This window comes from Mobula birostris, chromosome 11, assembly GCF_030028105.1.
Source record: "Mobula birostris isolate sMobBir1 chromosome 11, sMobBir1.hap1, whole genome shotgun sequence".
Lineage (NCBI taxonomy): Eukaryota > Metazoa > Chordata > Chondrichthyes > Myliobatiformes > Myliobatidae > Mobula > Mobula birostris.
The window spans coordinates 42,892,482-42,917,471 of NC_092380.1; the positions used below are offsets into that span (position 1 = coordinate 42,892,482).

At 44.1% G+C, this 24,990-nt stretch overlaps 1 protein-coding gene across 1 annotated transcript in view; it reads left to right on the forward strand.

The window, feature by feature from the left end:
• chid1 (chitinase domain containing 1) overlaps window positions 1–24,990 on the forward strand; it is a 315,372-nt gene that overhangs the window by 7,774 nt on the left and 282,608 nt on the right. Inside the window, exon 3 of the mRNA XM_072272154.1 lies at window positions 18,795–18,927. Coding sequence (XP_072128255.1) covers window positions 18,795–18,927 — 133 coding nt within the window. The remainder of the gene's footprint in view (window positions 1–18,794; window positions 18,928–24,990) is intronic.

Genomic DNA, 24,990 nt, shown 5'->3' on the forward strand with positions numbered 1-24,990 from the left:
ATCTGTTTGGGTTACCCAGAGAAATCGGCCGTAGCAGAACATTGTATTCCCAATGGCCGTGGGATTGATTTTGACACAAAATTACTGTGCTGCGCCAATGGCTTTTGGGACCGTCTGGTAAAGGAAACCATTGAAATAAAACAGAGGAAAAGAATTTTAACAAAGACGAAGGTCTCACTCTTAAGTAAGACCTGGAATTGGATTGTAACCTAGGTGGGAGAGTGGAAACCTGATTGGATGAGGACTAACCAATCAGGAGGGATGGACTACAGGGGTATAAATACCACTGGACCAGGGATGTCCAGGCATCATCCCTGATGAAGATGGCAGAGCTTGTCATTGAAATATCAGTTATTATGGATACCTGTACCCGGCTGGAAGCCTATGAAGAGTTTATTCGTCCTTCTTGATATTTCCCGACATTATGAACTTTGTATAGTGGGTATGTTCAGTTGTCTCTATGGCAAGAAATATGAAGAACAGCTCCAAAATACATTCTTACAATTTTCCAAGGAGGTGATTTGTCAAGGTGAATTTCCTAATGTGACACCGTGATATGTTAGAACCAACTCATTCCTTTAACTCTTCATCTGAGATCCAGTTGGGAACCCTGTGTTCTCTAATAGTACCATGTTAACCCGAATTACAGAAAGTGGCCATGAAGCAGACGTTGTGAAAAACAGTATCCTTGGTGTGTTCAGTAGTTTCATTATTAACTCTGTCAATAGGTTGGGTTTATCATACAGTATCTCCTAAGGGTTGTAAAATACGGAGCAATTCCGAAATTATATTCTCTTGTTGCTTACCTAAAGTGCGAACTGCTTCTGTGTCCTCATAATCCTGATTTACAATTTTGTTCTGCGTTCGCCGTGACGCGGAACTCTTCTTCCGCTGGCTCCGTCTTCGAGCCTACTTCTTCGGCAAGGACTCTCCCACCCCCTCCAATGACCCCTCCTCCCGTCTTCACCCCTCCTCCTCTTTGTGGAAACCCCGCTCTGGTATTCTGCCTGCTCTGGATCTCTTTATTGCTGACTGCCGACGGGACATCAACTGTCTTGACTTCACCGCACCTTGTTCCCATTCCAACCTCACTCCTTCCGAACGCTCTGCTCTCCACTCCCTTCGCACTAATTCTAACCTTACTATAAAACCCACCGATAAGGGGGGTGCTGTTGTAGTCTGGCGTACTGATCTCTATCTTGCCAAGGCAACTCGACAACTCACGGATACCTCTTATTTACCCCTCGATCGTGACCTCACTAAGGAGCACCAGGCCATTGTCTCCCACACCATCACTGACTTTATCCGCTCAGGGGATCTCCCATCCACTGCTACCAACCCTATAGTTCCCACACACCGCACTTCCCGTTTCTACCTCCTACCCAAGATCCACAAACCTGCCTGTCCTGGTAGACCTATTGTCTCAGCTTGTACCTGCCGCACCGAACTTATTTCTGCATACCTCGACACTGTTTTATCCCCCCTTGTTCAATCCCTTCCTACCTATGTTCATGACACTTCTCACACTCTGAAACTTTTCGATGATTTTAAGTTCCCTGGCCTCCACTGCTTTATTTTCACCATGGATGTCCAGTCCCTATATACTTCCATCCCCCATCAGCAAGGTCTCAAAGCTCTCCACTTCTTTTTGGATTCCAGACCTAATCAGTTCCCCTCTACCACCACTCTGCTTCGTCTAGCGGAATTAGTCCTTACTCTTAATAATTTCTCCTTTGGCTCCTCCTACTTCCTCCAAACTAAAGGTGTAGCTATGGGCACCCGTACGGGTCCTAGCTATGCCTGCCTTTTTGTTGGCTTTGTGGAACAATCTATGTCCCAAACCTATTCTGGTATCTGTCCCCCACTTTTCCTTCGCTACATCGATGACTGCATTGGCGCTGCTTCCTGCACGCATGCTGAGCTCATTGACTTCATTAACTTTGCCTCCAACTTTCACCCTGCCCTCAAGTTTACCTGGTCCATTTCCGACACCTCTCTTTCCTTTCTAGATCTTTCTGTCTCTACCTCTGGAGACAGCTTATCTACTGATGTCTACTATAAGCCTACTGACTCTCACAACTATCTGGACTATTCCTCTTCTCACCCTGTCCCTTGCAAAAACGCCATCCCCTTCTTGCAATTCCTCCATCTCCGCCGCATCTGCTCTCAGGATGAGGCTTTTCATTCCGGGACGAAGGAGATGTCCTCCTTTTTTAAAGAAAGGGGCTTCCCTTCCTCCATCAACTCTGCTGTGAAACATATCTCCTCCATTTCACACACATCTGCTCTCACTCCATCCTCCCGCCACTCCACCAGGAATAGGGTTCCCCTTGTCCTCACCTACCACCCCACCAGCCTCCGGGTCCAACATGTAGTTCTCCGTAACTTCTGCCACCTCCAAAGGGATCCCACCACTGAGCACATCTGTCCCCCCCCCCCCCCATCCCTGCTTTCCGCAGGGATCGCTGTCTATGCCACTCCCTTGTCCACTCGTCCCCCCATCCCTCCTCACCAGTCTCCCTCCTGGCACTTATCCTTGTAAGCGGAACAAGTGCTACACATGCCCTTACACTTCCTCCCTCACTACCATTCAGGGCCCCAGACAGTCCTTCCAGGTGAGGCGACACTTCACCTGTGAGTCGGCTGGGGTGATATACTGCGTCCGGTGCTCCCGATGCGGCTTCTATATATTGGCAAGACCCGACGCAGACTGGGAGATCGTTTCGCCGAACACTAACGCTCTGTCTGCCAGAGAAAGCAAGATCTTCCAGTGGCCACACATTTTAATTCCATGTCCCATTCCCATTCTGATAAGTCTATCCACGTCCCAAAACGTCGACTGTACCTCTTCCTAGAGATGCTGCCTGGCCTGCTGCGTTCACCAGCAACTTTTATGTGTGTTGCTTACAATTTTGTTCATCTTTTGCCTTAGAGAATCCAACTGGGAGTTTACCTCTGCAATATCTAGCATATTTACCATGGAAACTCCAGCAGTGTATCCTAATCCCATAAGTTCAATAAAGCTTCTTCACCTCTCATGTCTGGTATGAGGAGTGGGCTACTGAACAGGATCAAAGCAGGCTGCAGGGAATTATAAGGTTAGTCACTTCCATTGTGGGTACTATCCTCTGTAGTATCCAGAACATCTTCAAGGAGTGATGCTTTAAAATGGCAGTGTCCATCATTAAGGACCTTCATCACCCTGGTCTGCCTTGTTCTTATGCTACCATCAGGAAGGAGGTACAGAAGCCTGAAGACGCACACTCAACAATTAAGGAACAGCGTCTTTTCCTCTACCATACAATCCTGAATGGACATTGAGCCCATGAACACTACCTCACTAAAAAGGATCCAGTGCTTTCCCAGCATGTAGGACAAATAAACTCTTCTCAAGCATCCAGCCGGATACAGATACCTGTACCCTGCTGTAAGTCCGAGAAGAGTTTGTTCGACTATCTTGTGACTTTTTTATTTCTATTTTTGCACTACTTTTTTTAATGTAAGTATTTTTTATATTTATTTATTTGTTTGTTTGTAGTAATTTACAGGTTTTTCCCCTCCATTATTATGTATTGCATTATACTGTTGTTGCAAAGTTAACAAATTTCACTACATATGCTAGTAAACCTGGTTCTGGTTCTGAAATTCTGAATGGGTAAATTATTCAATTTATAAATGTTGGAAAAGCTCCTGATGGCTTATTCCACGCCAGCTAGGAACTTGGACTGCTGTTAAGTTGAAGAACACTTGCACATGTCCAGAGTAATTTGTTCTTTTTCATCTAATGCAAGTACTATTCCCTATATCTGTCTGAACCTCATCACAACAAAGGGCGAGTAAGAGTTGGCACTGCAGTGGCTGTAGGATCAGTTGGTAATGGGAAATCCTGAGGCTCCAGAGCAACTGGGATTGAGTTGCCTGAGGCACATGCTAATCCTGGATCTCATTTCTGATTTGTGTCCATTACATTCACAATGAAGGTGTATTTGAGTTATAAGCCCTTTTTTTCCTGAAGCAGGACTGGAAAAAACAGATTTCCCATCATTATTATAGTACTGTGGCGACCCACTTTCTAGCACACACGAACCAGCTCACGAAACCGCGCGCAGGCAGAGGGCCGGCCCCAAAAAGGGCGCCAGTCCATCTTCACCAGCAGGGGGAAAATCCTGCGCACAGAAAGGGTCTGGGAATATACATTCCCCACAGCAATCCCGCCCAGGGAGGGCGGGAACGGGAAGGCTTTAAAGCAGGCCGCGAAGTTTGAATAAGTCTCTTTCATCGCAACTCTAACTCACCGACTCAGTGTGGTTATTCTAGCGCCGTGTGTAGCACACTGCTACAGTACTCCCATCTTTCTCCATATCACCATTACTTGACTACGATTATCAACAGACATCGGTCTTATTTCCTTTACAGTATCTCATCTCTGTTCTTATTAAGTCCGTACCACCATTTCACCTTCCTCACCCATACAGTCTATTACCACGGCAACTAGTGGAATCCAAATAGACTTCTCCATGAATGTTGTGAATATCCATCTGCAGCCTACCTAATCTTCATACTTTGCATCTGTCCATAACTGGCCAATAATGTACTTACTGTAGAACATGTAACCTTCAGGAAAGCCTTTGACCACTATGAGGCTGCTCATCAGTAGTATTCAAACATCAATCATTTCCATATACCTAGAAAACAGAACATTAAGAAAGAGCACCATCTGTACTTAACTAATAATCTGATACTTCCTCTAAATTGAACTCTTCCATCTCACACTTTATTTCCAGAAGATATGGTAATGAACGCAGTTTCCTATCTGTTTCTCCCTTCCATTGTGTCTACCTTGGCTTCGGTGATTACAAAGATTGCCTTGTCTTAACCCTCCCTTCTTGCTGCTGAGTATGAAGTGAATTATCCTTAAACTCCGGGTGGAACCTGGAGGTGGTTGCCGAACTCAAGGCAACTGCTCCTTCATCCTCATTATCATCATAGATTTTCTAAGAGTAAATCTGAGAGGTCATCATCTCCATCCAGGTCATCCCATAAACAGTGTGACTTATGGTCCTCAGCTACTAGAGGAAATTGAGTTTCAACAAGGGGTTTAAGTTGGTTAATATGATACCAACCTAGCTTATTAGAAGTCTGGATTTAGTAGACTGATGGGCTAACTCTGTGAATGGCATCAAACGGCCCTCTAAATCTCAGAGATGTAAAAGAACCTGGCTGATGTACTGAGGTCATAACCTTTTGTTTTATTTCCAACACCCTAGGTTTTATTCGCTTGTCAAAACAAGCTTTACTCTGCTGTTTCTTCCATCCCATATTAAGGTTCAAACGTTCACTTTTCAAAGTATACTTCTCTGAAATTCTCTGGGTAGCCCTGTGAAACACCCTGGTCCCCTTGTTTACGCAAGTCTAGGGAAGACTCTCTCAAGTCCTGCCAAACCTATGAGATTGAGGTGACTTGTCCCACCCCAAACCCTGGTTTGTGTGGATGCTGTGTAATTTGCTACGGTTTCAAATTAATGCCACAAAGTAACAGACGGTACACTGCATATGATTAAAGGAATTATATTTATTTATCTTAACTAAGGGGTTAGTAAAGAATAACAAAAAAGGAAAGGACCCATTTTAATTAAACAGTCAAATATGCACAAGTTGGAGCTCATCTTGAACTTCTCTGTCTCTCACGTGTTGGGCCCTCGGTCAGTGTGAAAGCACACACCACCTTCCGGACGTCGCTCGTAATCCATCTCAAACAAACGGGTCTCCCACTGGATCATATGCTCCCCAGCGTTTTCTCTCTTCCTCTCCTCTCGAACAAAAGCCCAAGACCAACCTTATTGTCCCTCAGCAAGAAAGCTTCCTGCTGATTGGACGGCACACATTCCACATCAACAATAACCCAAACAGGCTGAAAGCGGAACAGCAGCTCCTACAGCATAACAGTAAAGATGTGAACCAGGGCATTCCACGTGAAACCAAGAAAGATAGCATGTTCATCAACCCCCTTATCCCACCTCTTCGCAAAAAGAACCCAAAAATGGAACAGGCACATCGACCCCCAAATCCCTCCTCCCACACAAAATTGTGTTCTGTGATGTAATAGCCTTCCTTAATAGTGTCATTAGTTGTTGTATCCATTTATCCTTTACAATACCTTCATACTCGGGCTCTGATAAATCTAGCCCAACCAGGAATTCTGACCCCTCATTTCTCTCCCACCATCAACTTAAATGGTGCAAGTCCAGTGTAAGAAGCTAGTGTGATATAGATGATCGAAAGGACATTGGTAAGATAGTCACCTATGTGGTCCTGTGCTGTTTAGCCATTTTAGCTACCCTTGTATTTAAAGTCCTTTTCATGTGTTCAACATTTCCACTGCATTGTGGAACCCCTGTTTCACCCAGAGCAGCTTCATCAGTGTTTGCATCATCTGTGTGGTGAAGTGGGATCGTGAACTGATTCTAGAGTCCTTGGCAATTTCTCAGTGGGTTTAAAAACTCTCTCAAACAACATCCTGGCTGTAACCTTAGAGGTGTTATTTCTGGTTGGGAAGCCTCTATGCAATTGGTGAAAATATAGACTATCATCGCCAGGACTTATTTCAGTCCTTCAGGGTTTGGAGGTAAAGGTGAAACAAAATCAATCTGCAAGATAACCCCTGTCTTAAAACTGTGATTCTTGCCAAGTTATCAGAGTTATAATGAGCACAGGTCAAAAAATGCTTACAATAATATTCTACATCTCCTCGCATTTTCAGTCACTGACACAGATTCTTCAACTGTTCCATAGTTCTGTCTGCTCATGGATGCCCCAAAATGTCATGTTACCAATACATCATCTGGTTTCTTTTACCTTATGGCACCACACATCTAGCATTATTAAATGCAATTCTAATCTGTACCTGTATTCCTGGATATCTCCCATACACTTCAGAATTCTCTCCTCTCTGTACCTTTGCTAACTCTGGATCCTGTTGTGGTACCTTGACTAAGTCTATAGGTATACTATTTGTTGGTTTCTGTGACATCACTCCCTCTATATCTGGATTCTGTTTTGCCCTACACTTTGCTCCTACTTTGGCTAACTCATCCGTCTTCCTGTTCCTTTCCGGGGATGTCTTTACGTGAGCCTTCATCTTCACTCTATCAATGTTTCTTCTGGCCATTCTTAAAATATACTTCAACAGGGGTGGTGATGGTAAAGGTTTACTATCTGCTGAAATGTAACCTCAGACTTCCTGTAACGGTAAATATTCAAACTATTTCAAACATATCTGGGTGTATGTTTGCTCCTGAAGGATACCTGTCCAGATGGCTGACAGCTAAAGCTATAGCAGCAAACTCTGCCACTTGTTGCATTCACTGTTTTAGGTAACTTGATCGTAATACCTTTGATCTTTACTCTTTCCTCATCCACCACATCCTGTAAGCCTCTCTCCATCATGAAATGATGCTGATCTGTCAGCAAAGACCCTTAAATAGGAACTTTCCAATTGCATGATTTTAGTTGCCTTTCCTGATTTTAAGATGGGAATGAATGGTCCGTCCATTTTGTCCATGTACTACTGTCACCTGACACTCATGAGGTTGAATTGTCTGCGAGTTCAGTTGTGCTGTTAACTCTTGTAACTGTGACATTAGGACCATGCATTAACAAAGTCTATTGGACTAGCTGAGTTTGACTGACTGTTCCATTCTTGATACGACCATTCAACAAAAGCTGAATTGGAGTAAGCTCTGTTAAAACTCGCAGTATCAGTGAAATACACTGCTAATAGATGACATTCACATGTTGTATATCCTTGCTTTACTGCAGTGAGGATTTGAGATGCATACACCATTGACTCCAGTTGACCATGGAGTAACATAGCTGATATTGTGGTGCCCAAGAGAATGACTGGGAAGGATTTGGAGTCTTAAGAGCAGATGCTCCTGCAAGGCTAGTTTTAAGATCTGATACTACCTTAGTGTGTTCTGATTTCCATTTCCATAAACTTTGGTAGCAAAGCCACCTGTGTGGTCTCTATAATATGCCACCAAACTGAGAAATTCCCTTGCATCAGTGGGAAAAGGTTTTGCTGTGCCATCCACACTGTGTTTATCAATCTCTCGTCTCCCAGGGATTATGACCACTTCCAAGTAAGTAACTGCTGCCTCATGATTTGAGCCTTTTTAGGGTTAACCCTCAAATCCACCTCCTGCAACAGTTGCAGTAGTTCTTTAAGTATAGTGGTGCTAGAAAGTTAGTGAACCCTGTAGAATTTTTTCTATTTCTGCGTAAATATGACCTAAAATGTGATCAGATCTTCACTTGTCCTAAAACTAGATAAACAGAACCCAGCTAAATAAATAACAGAAAAACATATACTTGTTCATTTATTTATTGAGAAAAATGATCCAATAGTACATGTATTTGTTGGAAAAAGTATGAATCTCTGGGGTAATGCCTTCTGCAAAAGCTATTTGGAGTCAGGTTTTCCAATCAATGAGATGAGATCGGAGGTGTGGGTTGTAGAGGTGTCCTGCTCATTTAAAAACACACACACACACTCACACACACACACACACACACACACACACACACACACACACACACACACACACACACACGCGCACGTGCGCGTCAGGTTACTGACGGAGCCTACTCGTCTCAAGAAAGATCTGTTTATGTGCACCGTGCCTTCGTCAAAACAACTTTCAGCGACCTTAGGAGAAAAATTGTAGAAATGCATGAAGCTGAAAAAGGCTACAAAAGCATTTCTGAAGACTTGAGTGTTCATCAGTCCACAGTAAAAGAAATTGTCTACAAATGGAGGAATGAACTTGTAATGCTCCTCTTGGGTCTCTGTCTGTAACAGCAGGTCATCTACATATTGAATTAAACATTGGGGATCTGAAAAAATTTTCAGACTCATTTGCTAAACTTTGATGGAAAATGGAGGGCGAATTATGAAAGCCTTGTGACAAAATTGTCCGTGTATACTGTTGTACTTTTGAAGTGAAAGGTAATTTATATTGACACTCCTTTTCCAATAGAACAGACCAAAACCCATTACTCATATCCCGTACTGAGAACCACTTTGGTACAGTATTTTGCTTAATCGTAGTCTCTGGATTTATGGCAACTTTAGGGGTAGTTAAAGGGTATCTTCTGGTAAGAAGGCAGCATGTTCAGATGCAGCGGCCTCTTCAATGCCAACCAAAGGTGTTTCTGTATTTTAATCGCCTTTTTTTACAAATGCAAGACAATGCTGGGCATTAAGAACTTCAAGTACTGCAGGTCTACCCCATCAGTGAGTTGCTTGTTAGCGTAGAAGCTGGACTTGGTGTGGACCATCTAGCTGCCTGCTGCAGAAAGACATCGGAGTCTGTCAGCGAAGGCGTTGTGCAGTCTAACACCAAGTGATTGACTTGGATGTTTTTCTTGTGATTGCAAGACTCTGTTGGACATTGTAATGTAAAATATTGTAAATCCCGTTTACTGGTTTATTGGGAAGACCGACAGTGGGGGAAGCTATGTGACCTTGGTTGTAGCAAGAACAAGGCCTCATGCTGCGGGCTTGCCTGTTGCAGGAGTCCAGGATGAATGATGCTGGATTGGGGGTTGGCCCTTCCTGTCGGTCCTGCCCTCGACAGAAAACTAGCTGAATTGTGAGCGTGCATGTGTACGTTTTGTTTGTAGACTGCTGAGAACTGTTTGTTCTTGCCAACAATAGCCATAGAAACATAGAAACATAGAAAATAGGTGCAGGAGTAGGCCATTCGGCCCTTTGAGCCTGCACCGCCATTTATTATGATCATGGCTGATCATCCAACTCAGAACCCCGCCCCAGCCTTCCCTCCATACCCCCTGATCCCCGTAGCCACAAGGGCCATATCTAACTCCCTCTTAAATATAGCCAATGTACTGGCCTCAACTGCTTTCTGTGGCAGAGAATTCCACAGATTCACCACTCTCTGAGTGAAGAAGTTTTTCCTAATCTCGGTCCTAAAAGGCTTCCCCTTTATCCTCAAACTGTGACCCCTTGTTCTGGACTTCCCCAACATCGGGAACAATCTTCCTACATCTAGCATGTCCAATCCCTTTAGGATTTTATACGTTTCAATCAGGTCCCCCCTCAATCTTCTAAATTCCAACGAGTACAAGCCCAGTTCATCCAGTCTTTCTTCATATGAAAGTCCTGCCATCCCAGGAATCAATCTGGTGAACCTTCTTTGTACTCCCTCTATGGCAAGGATGGCTTTCCTCAGATTAGGGGACCAAAACTGCACACAATACTCCAGGTGTGATCTCACCAAGGCCTTGTACAACTGCAGTAGTACCTCCCTGCTCCTGTACTCAAATCCTCTTGCTATAAATGCCAGCATACCATTCGCCTTTTTCACCGCCTGCTGTACCTGCATGCCCATTTTCAATGACTGGTGTATAATGACACCCAGGTCTCGTTGCACCTCCCCTTTTCCTAATCGGCCACCATTCAGATAATAATCTGTTTTCCTATTTTTGCCACCAAAGTGGATAACTTCACATTTATCCACATTAAATTGCATCTGCCATGAATTTTCCCACTCACCCAACCTATCCAAGTCACCCTGCATCCTCTTAGCATCCTCCTCACAGCTAACACTGCCACCCAGCTTCGTGTCATCCGCAAACTTGGAGATGCTGCATTTAATTCCCTCATCCAAGTCATTAATATATATTGTAAACAACTGGGGTCCCAGCACTGAGCCTTGCGGTACCCCACTAGTCACTGCCTGCCATTCTGAAAAGGTCCCGTTTATTCCCACTCTTTGCTTCCTGTCTGCTAACCAATTCTCCATCCACATCAATACCTTACCCCCAATACCATGTGCTTTAAGTTTGCACACTAATCTCCTGTGTGGGACCTTGTCAAAAGCCTTTTGAAAATCCAAATATACCACATCCACTGGTTCTCCCCTATCCACTCCACTAGTTACATCCTCAAAAAATTCAATGAGATTCGTCAGACTTGATTTTCCCTTCACAAATCCATGCTGACTTTGTCCGATGATTTCACCGCTTTCCAAATGTGCTGTTATCACATCTTTGATAACTGACTCCAGCAGTTTCCCCACCACCGATGTTAGGCTAACCGGTCTATAATTCCCCGGTTTCTCTCTCCCTCCTTTTTTAAAAAGTGGAGTTACATTAGCCACCCTCCAATCCTCAGGAACTAGTCCAGAATCTAACGAGTTTTGAAAAATTATCACTAATGCATCCACTATTTCTTGGGCTACTTCCTTAAGCACTCTAGGATGCAGACCATCTGGCCCTAGGGATTTATCTGCCTTCAATCCCTTCAATTTACCTAGCACCACTTCCCTACTAACAAGTATTTCGCTCAGTTCCTCCATCTCACTGGACCCTCTGTCCCCTACTATTTCTGGAAGATTATTTATGTCCTCCTTAGTGAAGACAGAACCAAAGTAATTATTCAATTGGTCTGCCATGTCCTTGCTCCCCATAATCAATTCACCTGTTTCTGTCTGTAGGGGACCTACATTTGTCTTTACCAGTCTTTTCCTTTTTACATACCTATAAAAGCTTTTACGGTCAGTTTTTATGTTCCCTGCCAGTTTTCTCTCATAATCTTTTTTCCCCTTCCTAATTAAGCCCTTTGTCCTCCTCTGCTGAACTCTGAATTTCTCCCAGTCCCTTCTCTGGCTAATTTGTATGCTGCTTCTTTGGAATTGATACTATCCCTAATTTCTCTTGTCAGCCACGGGTGCACTACCTTCCTTGATTTATTCTTTTGCCAAACTGGGATGAACAATTGTTGTAGTTCATCCATGCAACCTTTAAATGCTTGCCTTTGCATATCCACCGTCAATCCTTTAAGTGTCATTTGCCAGTCTATCTTAGCTAATTCACGTCTCATACCTTCAAAGTTACCCCTCTTTAAGTTCAGAACCTTTGTTTCTGAATTAACTATGTCACTCTCCATCTTAATGAAGAATTCCACCATATTATGGTCACTCTTACCCAAAGGGCCTCTCACGACAAGATTGCTAATTAACCCTTCCTCATTGCTCAAAACCCAGTCCAGAATAGCCTGCTCTCTGGTTGGTTCCTCGACATGTTGGTTCAAAAAACCATCCCGCATACATTCCATGCATCATCAATTTACAGTCACATCTCTCATTTACTGCTGTCTTATATGTGCTATACGTTCAAAATTCAAAATACATTTATTATCAAAGTACATATATGTCAGCATAAATAACCCTGAGATTTGTTTTCTTATGGCTATACATAGTAAATCCAAGAAATGTATCCAAGAGTATATCCAGAAATCCAAGAATATGTACCTTGTGCTGTATACTGTTGGTACTGTGTTTTGCACATTGGCTCTGGAGGAGCACTGTTGTTTGGCTGTATTCATGTATGATTGAATGATAATTAAACCTGAACTTGAACTTTATTCAGTTCCCTGTAATCTATGCGTCTCTCCAACTTGTTCAGATTTTTGAACTGGCCATATGGGTGAATTAGTTGTACATACTATTTCTTGCAAAACTCCCAAATTGGTGCATTGAATGTGGATGTGTTTAGGGTGCTTCTAGAGCCTCCTGTATCCCAAAGAAATGCTATAGGGTGGCCTCCCACCCTACTTCTACAAGGGGTCTACCCACACCACCCCACCGTGCAGTGCACACCCACGTAACAGAGGGCCTGACACCATCATCGTGTATGGAAGTCCAGATACAGTGGTGGCTTCTCCTCTGAGCTCTAGACATTTCATTGCTGGTAATGTGATGGACCTTCCAGGGGCAAAGGAGCTATTGTTATGTCCTAACCATTCCCAGCCCATCCCTGGCAAAATGACTTTTGTGTCCGCAATTGAAACATTTTCATGGATATCCGGTATTAATAACGGGCAATGCAGGCATTCTGACCAGGTCCTTGATCACCCCCTCTACTAGGCGGCGCTGCTGAGCACGATGTTGACATGCCCTGATAACCAGCCCGCCTCCCTTCATTTTACCACTGCAGACCTTGTCCTCTAATAGGGGCCATTTTAGAACCCTGTTTCCACTTGCTTCCTTTACCCATATTTGTATCATCCTTCTGAGAACCTATGTTTCAGTGTGTGTGGAATCCGTCAGATCAAACATATCACCCGCTCTTCTGCTCTTCTCAGTACAGAGTGACACTCGGGTCCCCGGCCAGTTACTATTCTGTTGTTGAGTCAAATTCCGCCTGTCCAAAATAGGACCATAAACAGTCGAGAAAACGGGCCACAGTCTCGTCTCAAATGCAGTGGGGCGCTCCCTTTCTATCCTTGGCAAAGTCTCCACTGAATCACCTCGCATGGTCCCTGCAGCTTCTAATATAGCCTCTTGTAAATCGCCCAGTGTCCCCTGCCCTTGTGTTTGTTCCTCTGCAATTTAGACACAGAACGGTTTACTGTAAACTGAATTATCCTGTGCTGCTGAGTGTACTGGAAAGGTTCTGGAGGATCATCTCCCAGCAGACACTTTGGTATATTTGGCACACAATTGGGCCACATTAAAAGCAGTAGAATATCGAGTCACAACCAGTTCCCTCAGCTCTGATGTCTCCTGAACTCTCCGTTACTGGGGTGCCATTGGGGCAGGAGGTGCTGGAGATTGCCTCCCCCTTGGAAAAGTCCATGGAGAAGAGGGCCACTTCCCCATTCATCCTCGGTGTTACAGAGTGTTGCCTCATTCACCAAATCACCCCACTCTACGCCACCATCATCATTAGTTCTTGCCCAAAATGCATGTCACTCCTCTCTGAGCTGAGAGTTGATTTGCAGCTTCTCTATCTGTTTTAGATAATTGGTGTGATTGATATTGCCTTTCTTCTCAGTTGCAGATTTCAGCACGACATTCATGACAGTCCATCAATCCTGACACTGATTTTTCCATTTCTTTTCCTCCATATTTGCATTTTTACAGTCTTCAGTTTTTTACTTTTCTCATGTATCAAGTTCATTTGACCACGCTCCCTCCCCCGATCTCTCTCTCTCTCTCTCTCTCTCTCTCTCTCTCTCTCCTCCCCCCTCCCCCGGATCTCTCCCCGCACTCCCTCTTCTCTTCCCACACTTACACAATTCCTCTGCCAGTTTCTACTTTTCTTTCTTCACTTCAATTGTATCTTCGTGCATAAATCCCTTTATAAAATGCTTTTTAATCGGTTGTAACTCCTTTTGTTTCTTTTCACTGCTTTCCACAATGCATCTCCCAGTGCCCCTGGCCCTCCACTCTCAAGCCATTTTCTTTGTATGTAACTATGCGTGCAATCTCCAATCCTCTGAACCCCCAGGTTCTTTTTGTCCTTCTTTCCTTTTACCAGTTTAATTTGGTTTGACTCAGACCTAGGGTCCCAGACCTCTATTTTTCCTTTTTGAGCCAGATGGGGAACGCTAAATTCTGTTGACTATCATCAGCTGATCTCAGTTAGACAATTCACTTACAACTACTAATTAATTATCACTTCATTGTCATTGCACAACATCTTGGACCAACTTAAAGCGTGAATTCTACTGTTCCCTCTGTACCAATACTCACTCAGACCACTTCTCCAATTTATAACACTGAAATCAGCGATCTTCCATTGGCCATACAATTGATTCTTCTTCTAGCCACTGGTGTGGGGATGGGGGAGGGGTTTCCCTGCAAAAGGTGGTCTTTGGAGTTCTCACTGCTTTGCATTCAGAGCCCCTCATTCTTAGCCTCTTTCCTTATCAGTTCAAATATTGCTTTTCGATCACCTTGGCTCTGTCCTTCGTGCTCACCTGTGTCAGCTTCCCATTTTCTCTGGTTCAAGCCAGCATTATTTTATTGCCCTTCTAGTAAGTAACAACTTGTAATTAATGTCTCTGTTCTGAATCAGAGCAGACCAACCAGTTGCTAGGCTCAGGTTATCAGGTTAGATAAACTTGCATGTTCTATCTTACAAATGAACACCTCAAATGACTTTTCATTTGGAAATGACCTCTAGTTCAGGAGCATCACTGTGCCCACTTTAAAGCACTTTGATATAAAACCAGTTCACAAAATGGAGGATTCAGAGCATCTTCACAAAATGGCAACCTCCAATCCTTCCTAGCACTCAACATCAGTAAGACGAAAGAGCTGATTGTGGACTTCAGGAAGGGTAAGATGAAGGAACACATACCAATCCTCACAGAGGGATCAGAAGTGGAAAGTGTGAGCAGCTTCAAGTTCCTGGGTATCAAGATCTCTGAGGATCTAACCTGGTCCTAATATATCAATGTAGCTATAAAGAAGGCAAGACAGCGGCTATACTTTATTTAAAGAGTTTGAAGAGATTTGGCATGTCAACAAATACACTCAAAAACTTGTATAGTTGTACCATGGAGAACATTCTGACAGGCTGCATCGTTGTCCGGTATGGAGAGGCTACTGCACAGGACCGAAATAAGCTGCAGAAAGTTGTAAATCTAGTCAGCTCTATCTTGAGCATCAGCCTACAAAGTACCCAGGACATCTTTAGGGAGCAGTGTCTCAGAAAGGTAGTGTCCATTATTAAGGACTTCCAGCACCCAGGGCATGTCCTTTTCTCAATGTTACCGTCAGGTAGGAGGTACAGAAACCTGAAGGTGCACACACAGCGATTCAGGAACAGCTTCTTCCCTTCTGCCACCCGATTCCTAAATGGACATTGAATCTTTGGACGCTACCTCACTTTTTTTTTTAATATACAGTATTTCTGTTTTTGCAGGTTTTTAGAAATCTATTCAATATATGTGATTGATTTACTTGTTTATTATTTTTTTATTTTTTTTTCTCTGCTAGATTATGTATTGAACTGAAGTACTGCTGCTAAGTTAACAAATTTCATGTCACGTGCCGGTGATAATAAATCTGATTCTAATTCTGAAGCACATGGCAAGAACAAAGACCATTGGTTTGTGTGCTTCCACTATTCTTAACTCATTTTTGTTCACTATTTCTTTCCATGCTTTAAGTCCTTCATGGCCGACACCTCTGCCATTGAACTGATTATAATCAAGGAATTCTTTGTGCAACATTGGGTGTTATTAGTTAGGATTGTTGTTCAAGGCATTTGATACCACGATGATTCATTATCCAAGTACAAGATAAAATTGGCTGTCTATCAGAATCAGGTTTATTATCACCGGCATGTGACGTGAAATTTGTTAACTTAGCTGCAGCAGTTCAATGCAATACATAATCTAGCAGAGAAAAAAAAATAATAAAATAAAAATAATAATAAATAAGTAAATCAATCACGTGTATTGAATAGATTTCTAAAAACAAATGCTGTATATTTGAGGTAGTATCCAAAGATTCAATGTCCACTTAGGAATCAGATGGCAGAGGGGAAGAAGCTGTTCCTGAATGGCTGAGTGTGTGCCTTCAGGCTTCTGTACCTCCTACCTGATAATAACAGTGATGCCCTGGATGCTGGAGGTCCTTAATAATGGACGCTGCCTTTCTGAGACCACCGCTCCCTAAAGATGTCCTGGGTACTTTGTAGGCTAGTACCCAACATCTAGACAGTGCATCAAAATAAGTACCAACTGAAGCCAGTTACTTGAGTACCAGATAAGCCTTTGTTCAGAGAACATGCTCAAGATATCTGTACTGAACCTGAAAATGAAGCTGTTTACCATGGAGCCTTGGTGAGGATCTGACTACATACAGCATCATGGTTAGGATATTGGCAAGATCTTGTTCCTCAGTATATTTTGACCTCTTTTAACAGGGTGTTGGTGAGACCACATCTGGAGATGTACGGGCAGTCTTGGTCTGGTCATTAAAGTAAGGATGTTGATATGTTGGAAGCAATTTAGAGAAGATTTATCAGACTGAATGAACATAAGAAATAGGAGCAGGAGTCGGTCATCTGGCCCATCAAGCCTACTCTGCCATTCAATAAGATCATGGCTGATCTGACCTTGAACTCATCTCCACCTACCTGCCTTTTCCCTATAGCCCTTAATTCCCCTACTATGCAAAAGTCTATCCAACCTTGTCTTAAAATATATTTACTAAGGTAGCCTCTACTGCTTAATTGAACAGAAAATTCTACAGATTCACCACTCATTAGGAAAAGCAGTTCCTTCTTATCTCCATCCCAAATTTACTCCCCTGAATCTTGAGGCTTAATCACCTACCAGTTTTACCTACCAGTTGAAACAACTTTCCTGTTTCTATCTCTTTCTTTATTTTATATGTTTCTATAAGATTACCTCTCATTCTTCTGAATTCCAGTGAATACACTCCCAGGTGACTCAACCTCTCCTCATAGTCTAACCCTTCATCTCTGGAATCAACCTGGTGAACCTCGCCTGCACAGCCTCCAAAGCCAGTACATCCTTCCTTAAGTAAGGAGACCAGAACTGCATGCAGTACTCACCAGTACCCTATACAGTTGCAGCATAACCTCCCTGCTCTTAAATTCATTTAGCAATGAAGGCAACCTTTCATTTGCCTTCTTGATAACTTGCTGCACCTGCAAACCAACCATTTGTGATTCATGCACAAGCACTCCAAAGATCTTCTACACACAGCAGCATGCTGCAGTCTTTTACCATTTAAATAATAATCTGATCTTCCATTTTTCCTTCCAAAGTGGATGACTTTGCATTTACCAACATTATATTCCATCTGCTACACCCTTGCCCACTCACTTAGCCTATTTGTATCTCTCTGCAGACTCTCCAAATCCTCTGCACAATTTACTTTTCCACTCAATTTAGTGTCAATAGCAAATGAAGATACACTACCCGCGGTCCCCTCTTCCAGATTGTTAATGTATATTGTGAACAGTCACAGGCCCAACACTGACCCCTGTGGCACACCACTCACCACTCACTACCAACCAGAGAAACATCCATGTATCCCAACTCTCTGCTTTTTATTGGTTGACCAATTCTCTATCCACGCTAATATATCACCTCCAACTCTATGCATCCTTATCTTATGTATAAGTCTTTTATGTGGCACCTCATTGAATGCCTTCTGGAAATCCAAGTAAATAATGTCCATCTGTTCCCCTCTATCCACTGCACTCATTATAACCTCAAAGAACTCCAGTAAGTTCTGCCCTTTCTGAATCCATGCTGCGCCTGCCTGATGGATCCATTTCTTTCCAGATGCCTCATTATTTCTTCTTTAATTGTAGCTTCAAGCATTTTCCCAACTACAGATGTTAAACTGACTGGCCTATAGTTACCTGCCTTTTGCCTACATCCTTTTTTGGACAGTAGTGTGACATTTGTCTTCTTCCAATTTGCTGGGACATGCCCAGAGTCCAGAGAATGTTGGTAAATTATCACCAAAGCCTCAACTATAGCCTCTGCTATTTCTTTCAGTAGCCTGGGATGCATTCCATCAGGATCAGGGGACTTGTCTATCTTTAGGCCCACAAATTTGCTCAGCACTACCTCTTTAGTGATAGCTATTGTATCGATGAACAGGCTGTTGTATGAGGAAGTATTGGACAAGCTGGGTTTATATCCTCTGGAGTTTAGAAGAGTGAGGAGGCCTTGCTGAATCCAAACAGATCTGTCTGTGGATGTTTCCTCTTGAGAGAGCATCCAGAACTAAGGGTTACCACCTTTAAACATAAAGGCTCCTCATTTAGGAATTTTTTCTCCTCTCCTTGAACAAGGCTAATCTTTGAAAAAACTATTTGCCAAGAGGTGATAGAAGTCTTGCCTTTGAATATATTTAAAGCAGAATTAGATGAGTTTAGCATCCTTGTATCTTTCCCATACCTCCTGATTATCTTTTTTTTTACTTTTGCAGTGGAATGGCCATGGTTATGAAGTTGCAAAGACTTTTGGTGGAAAATTCACCTACATTTCTCCAGTTTGGCTGCAGATCCAGAGAAAGGGAGTTCAGCTGTATTACCTGACTGGTCAGCATGACGTAGACCAAGGTGATGTTTCTGCTGCTGACAACATCTGTACACACATCTAATACGCCTCTCCGAACTTTAAACCTGTCCTTTCGCTGTATAGTTTCAATAATCATGGTGAGGGCTGCTATCTCATTCTGTGTGTGTAATGCAATGTTCTAGATCTGTGTTCAGTTTGAGTTCTTTTTCACTTAACGGTTTCCTGTCAAAAGTGCTCAGTGCTTAACCTAAGTGCCATGAGGGCGTGTTGGCCCAGAGAAACCATTTGAAATCATCAGTGGGAGCAGGAGGTTAAAGTCAAGGTTGAGTTTATTGCCTTCAGCACAAGTACATATATGCCCTGATGCATTGAAAAACCTGCTGCAGCATCACAGTATCAGGTAAGTAGCATTAATAAGAAAGCATAAATTATATAAAGATCATACAAGAAAGAACAATTAGAAAAGAAAGTCCATTTTTATACAGCGTGATTGAAGTGGTTATAGTGTTGCTAAACTATAGTGATTAGGATTGTGCAGGTTGGTTCAAGCATCAAATGGTCGAAGGGAAGTAGCCGTCCTTGAACCTCTTGGTGTGGGACTTGAGGCTTCTGTACTTCCTGCCCAACAGTAGCTGCAAGAAGACAATTTGGCCCAGATGGTGGGGTCTTTGATGAATATTGCCTTCTTGAGGCAGTGCCTCATGAAGATATTACCAATGGTGGGAAAGGATGGGGAGTTTATGCTGAGATGTGAACTTTCAGTCAGGAATTATTTTACCATCAAGTAGTGATTGATAATTGGTTATCTGCCACTTAAATTCTCCACCCTAATCTGCTGTCTTTGGCACAATGTTGTGCCAATGTATAAACCTACTCCACAACAATCTAATCCTACCTTCCAAAACAGCCAGACTTCATTTTTCTTACATCCATGTGCCTATATGAGAAAGAGAAAATGGACACATTCACCCTCTCTATGCCCTTCATGATTTCATACACCTTTATAAGGTCACCCCTCAGGTCTTCTGTATTTCAGAGAATAAAGTTATACCCTTTTTAACTTCTCCCTATAACCCAGTCCCCTGAGTACTGGCGATATCCTCTGCACTTTTTCTAACTTAGTGACATCTTTCCTGGAGGAATGCAATACTCATCAACAAGTGCAAGTAATGTCTTAACCTCTATACTCAATACCCTAACTGATGAAGGCCAGCATGCCAAAAGTCTTCATCAGCATTCAGTTGACCTATTTCGCCAATTTCAAGCAACCACATATTTGTACTCCTAGGTCCTTCTGTTCTACAATGTTCCCCAGAGCCCCACCATTCCGTGAAGGTCCTATCCTGGTATATGTATCACCGGGCATTTTTTTGTGGCTGTCAGTTTCAAGAACCTCATAAATAGAAGCTGGAGAAAACCATTCAATCCTTGTTTGATCATTTGCAAATTTACTAACCATGCCTTGTACATTCTCATCCAAGTTGTTGATATAGGTGACAAACTACTCTGGGACTAGTACTGACCCCTGAGGCTCACTGCTAATCACGAGCCTGTAGTCCTAGCATCAAGCCAGTTCTGTAACCATCTACCTAGTTCTCCCTGAGGGATCTAGCTGAGGGGAGCACCTGTCATCCCAAGTTTGGTGAAGATGCAAAACCAGATGGGATTGTAATGATGGAGGAGGTAAATAATTTCAAAGGGAGGAGGGCAAGTTTAGTGAATGGGTGAGAAGGAGGCAGAAGGAATGAAAGGAAGAAATATATGATCTATTTTGGTGTACAAAGCAGGAAAGTTTTTGCTACACACATCAAAGTTGCTGGTGAACGCAGCAGGCCAAGCAGCATCTGTAGGAAGAGGTGCAGTCGACGTTTCAGGCCGAGACCCTTCGTCAGGACTAACTGAAGGAAGAGTGAGTAAGGGATTTGAAAGTTGGAGGGGGAGGGGGAGATCCAAAATGATAGGAGAAGACAGGAGGGGGAGGGATAGAGCCAAGAGCTGGACAGGTGATAGGCAAAAGGGGATACGAGAGGATCATGGGACAGGAGGTCCGGGAAGAAAGACGGGGGGGGGGGGACCCAGAGGATGGGCAAGAGGTATATTCCGAGGGACAGAGGGAGAAAAAGGAGAGTGAGAGAAAGAATGTGTGCATAAAAATAAGTAACAGATGGGGTACGAGGGGGAGGTGGGGCCTTAGCGGAAGTTAGAGAAGTCGATGTTCATGCCATCAGGTTGGAGGCTACCCAGACGGAATATAAGGTGTTGTTCCTCCAACCTGAGTGTGGCTTCATCTTTACAGTAGAGGAGGCCGTGGATAGACATGTCAGAATGGGAATGGGATGTGGAATTAAAATGTGTGGCCACTGGGAGATCCTGCTTTCTCTGGCGGACAGAGCATAGATGTTCAGCAAAGCGGTCTCCCAGTCTGCGTCGGGTCTCGCCAATATATAAAAGGCCACATTGGGAGCACCGGACGCAGTATATCACCCCAGTCGACTCACAGGTGAAGTGTTGCCTCACCTGGAAGGACTGTTTGGGGCCCTGAATGGTGGTAAGGGAGGAAGTGTAAGGGCATGTGTAGCACTTGTTCCGCTTACACGGATAAGTGCCAGGAGGGAGATCAGTGGGGAGGGATGGGGGGGACGAATGGACAAGGGAGTTGTGCAGGGAGCGATCCCTGCGGAATGCAGAGAGAGGGGGGGAGGGAAAGATGTGCTTAGTGGTGGGATCCCGTTGGAGGTGGCAGAAGTTACGGAGAATAGTATGTTGGACCCGGAGGCTGGTGGGGTAGTAGGTGAGGATACCTCCTCTTATTTACCCCTCGATCGTGACCCCACTAAGGAGCACCAGGCCATTGTCTCCCACACCATCACCGACTTTATCCGCTCAGGGGATCTCCCATCCACTGCTACCAACCTTATAGTTCCCACACCCCGCACTTCCCGTTTCTACCTCCTACCCAAGATCCACAAACCTGCCTGTCCTGGCCGACCTATTGTCTCAGCTTGCTCCTGCCCCACCGAACTCATTTCTGCATACCTCGACACTGTTTTATCACCCCTTGTTCAATTCCTTCCGACCCATGTTCGTGACACTTCTCACGCTCTTAAACTTTTCGATGATTTTTAAGTTCCCTGGCCCCCACCGCTTTATTTTCACCATGGATGTCCAGTCCTTATATACTTCCATCCCCCATCAGGAAGGTCTCAAAGCTCTATGCTTCTTTTTGGATTCCAGACCTAATCAGTTCCTCTCTACCACCACTCTGCTCTGTCTAGCGGAATTAGTCCTTACTCTTAATAATTTCTCCTTTGGCTCCTCCCACTTCCTCCAAACTAAAGGTGTAGCTATGGGCACCCGTACCCCTAGCTACGCCTGCCTTTTTGTTGGCTTTGTGGAACAATCTATGTTCCGTGCCTATTCTGGTATCTGTCCCCCACTTTTCCTTCGCTACATCGACGACTGCAATGACGCTTCTTCCTGCACGCATGCAGAACTCGTTGACTTTATTAACTTTGCCTCCAACTTTCACCCTGCCCTCAAGTTTACCTGGTCCATTTCCGACACCTCCCTCCCCTTTCTAGATCTTTCTGTCTCTGTCTCTGGAGACAGCTTATCCACTGATGTCTCCTATAAGCCTACTGACTCTCACAGCTATCTGGACTATTCCTCTTCTCACCCTGTCTCTTGCAAAAACGCCATCCCCTTCTCGCAATTCCTCCATCTCCGCCGCATCTGCTCTCAGGATGAGGCTTTTCATTCTAGGACGAGGGAGATGTCTTCCTTTTTTAAAGAAAGAGGCTTCCCTTCCTCCACTATCAACTCTGCTCTTAAACGCATCTCCCCCATTTCACGTACATCTGCTCTCACTCCATCCTCCCGCCACCCCACTAGGAATAGGGTTCCCCTGGTCCTCACCTACCACCCCACCAGCCTCCGGGTCCAACATATTATTCAACGTAACTTCCGCCACCTCCAACGGGATCCCACCACTAAGCACATCTTTCCCTCCCCCCCCCTCTGCATTCCGCGGGGATCGCTCCCTACGCAACTCCCTTGTCCATTTGTCCCCCCCCATCCCTCCCCACTGATCTCCCTCCTGGCACTTATCCATGTAAGCGGAACAAGTGCTACACATGCCCTTACACTTCCTCCCTTACCACCATTCAGGGCCCCAAACAGTCCTTCCAGGTGAGGCAACACTTCACCTGTGAGTCGACTGGGGTGATTTACTGCGTCTGGTGCTCCCGATGTGGCCTTTTATATATTGGTGATATCCGACGCAGACTGGGAGACCGCTTTGCTGAACATCTACGCTCTGTCCGCCAGAGAAAGCAGGATCTCCCAGTGGCCACACATTTTAATTCCACATCCCATTCCCATTCTGACATGTCTATCCACGGCCTCCTCTACTGTAAAGGTGAAGCCACACTCAGGTTGGAGGAACAACACCTTATATTCCGTCTGGGTAGCCTCCAACCTGATGGCATGAACATCGACTTCTCTAACTTCCGCTAAGGCCCCACCTCCCCCTCGTACCCCATCTGTTACTTATTTTTATGCACACATTCTTTCTCTCACTCTCCTTTTTCTCCCTCTGTCCCTCTGAATATACCTCTTGCCCATCCTCTGGGTCCCCCCCCCCCCCCTTGTCTTTCTTCCCGGACCTCCTGTCCCATGATCCTCTCGTATCCCCTTTTGCCTATCACCTGTCCAGCTCTTGGCTCTATCCCTCCCCCTCCTGTCTTCTCCTATCATTTTGGATCTCCCCCTCCCCCTCCAACTTTCAAATCCCTTACTCACTCTTCCTTCAGTTAATCCTGACGAAGGGTCTCGGCCTGAAACGTTGACTGCACCTCTTCCTACAGATGCTGCCTGGCCTGCTGTGTTCACCAGCAACTTTGATGTGTGTTGCTTGAATTTCCAGCATCTGCAGAATTCCTGTTGTTAATGTTTTTGCTATGTGGTGAGAGACTGGTTGGTGTCAATGTTCAAAGGAAGCTGAGTGTATCTACGCACAAGTCACACCAATGCAGATGCAGCAGCCAATTAAGAGGGTAATTCGTGTGTTAGCTTTTGTTACAAAGGGGATTTGAAAATAGGAGTAAGGAAGTCATTTTGAAATTGTACAGAGCCTTAATGAGACTGCACCTGTACAGTCCTTGTCTCCGAATTGTAGGAGGGATATATTTACCAGCAAAGATCTACTAGACTGATTCTCATGATGGTGAATTTGCTATGTGAGCAGAATTTAAAAAGATTTGAACTGTTCTCTAACGTTTAGAAGAAAGAGACGCAATCTTATAAAATTGACAAAATTTGTAAGTAATTTGATAGGCTAGGTGCAAGGGGGATGTTTCCTTGCCTTAGGGATCCAAAACTGGATGCTGAATGAAGTTTAGTAATGTAGGACTAGATGGTGTTGACACTATCACCCTGAGTGAGTTACTAGGAGCAGGAGGTGCAAGAACAAGGCAGTGAGCAGTACTCAATCTTTGAGCAGGGACATACCAGAAGAGGAGGATAATTTTTGTCGTGTCGCATCCAGAATGAGCTATTTTGCTGTGTTATGGCTTCCGCAATAGACTGAATGTATGTCTCATGATCTAGATTACTCTACCCTGGAACTAGTACTCATGGGACGTCAATATGTACATGCTACTCCTGGACCAGATGTGGTTTATGAGTGTTTCTTCCATGACCTTGACCTGAATGCTAAGGTTGGAGAAGATGGGATCCTCTGGGAAGGTGTGAGAGGCCAAAAGGAAAGTTGCCACCAACAGCATAGGTCTGACAAAATGCTTGAAGCACAACTAATAGCTAAAATCTTGTTTTTGCAAAAATGATTACAGAACAGGTGACCTTGTTGCAACACAGTCCTGATGCTATAATTGTGGCTACTTGGTCATCACTCAAAAGACAGACTGCAGTGATGCCCACATCACCTGCATCATGACTGATCAGAGTTGGACTGACTGCCATTTAATCCACTGTTCTCTCCATCAACCTAGCCCCAAAACAATGGCAGCAGCAGATACATTGCTACAATAAAAATCAATTTTGTCCCCACAAAGTGTTGACTGCTGGCCAGCTAACTTTGGTTAGCT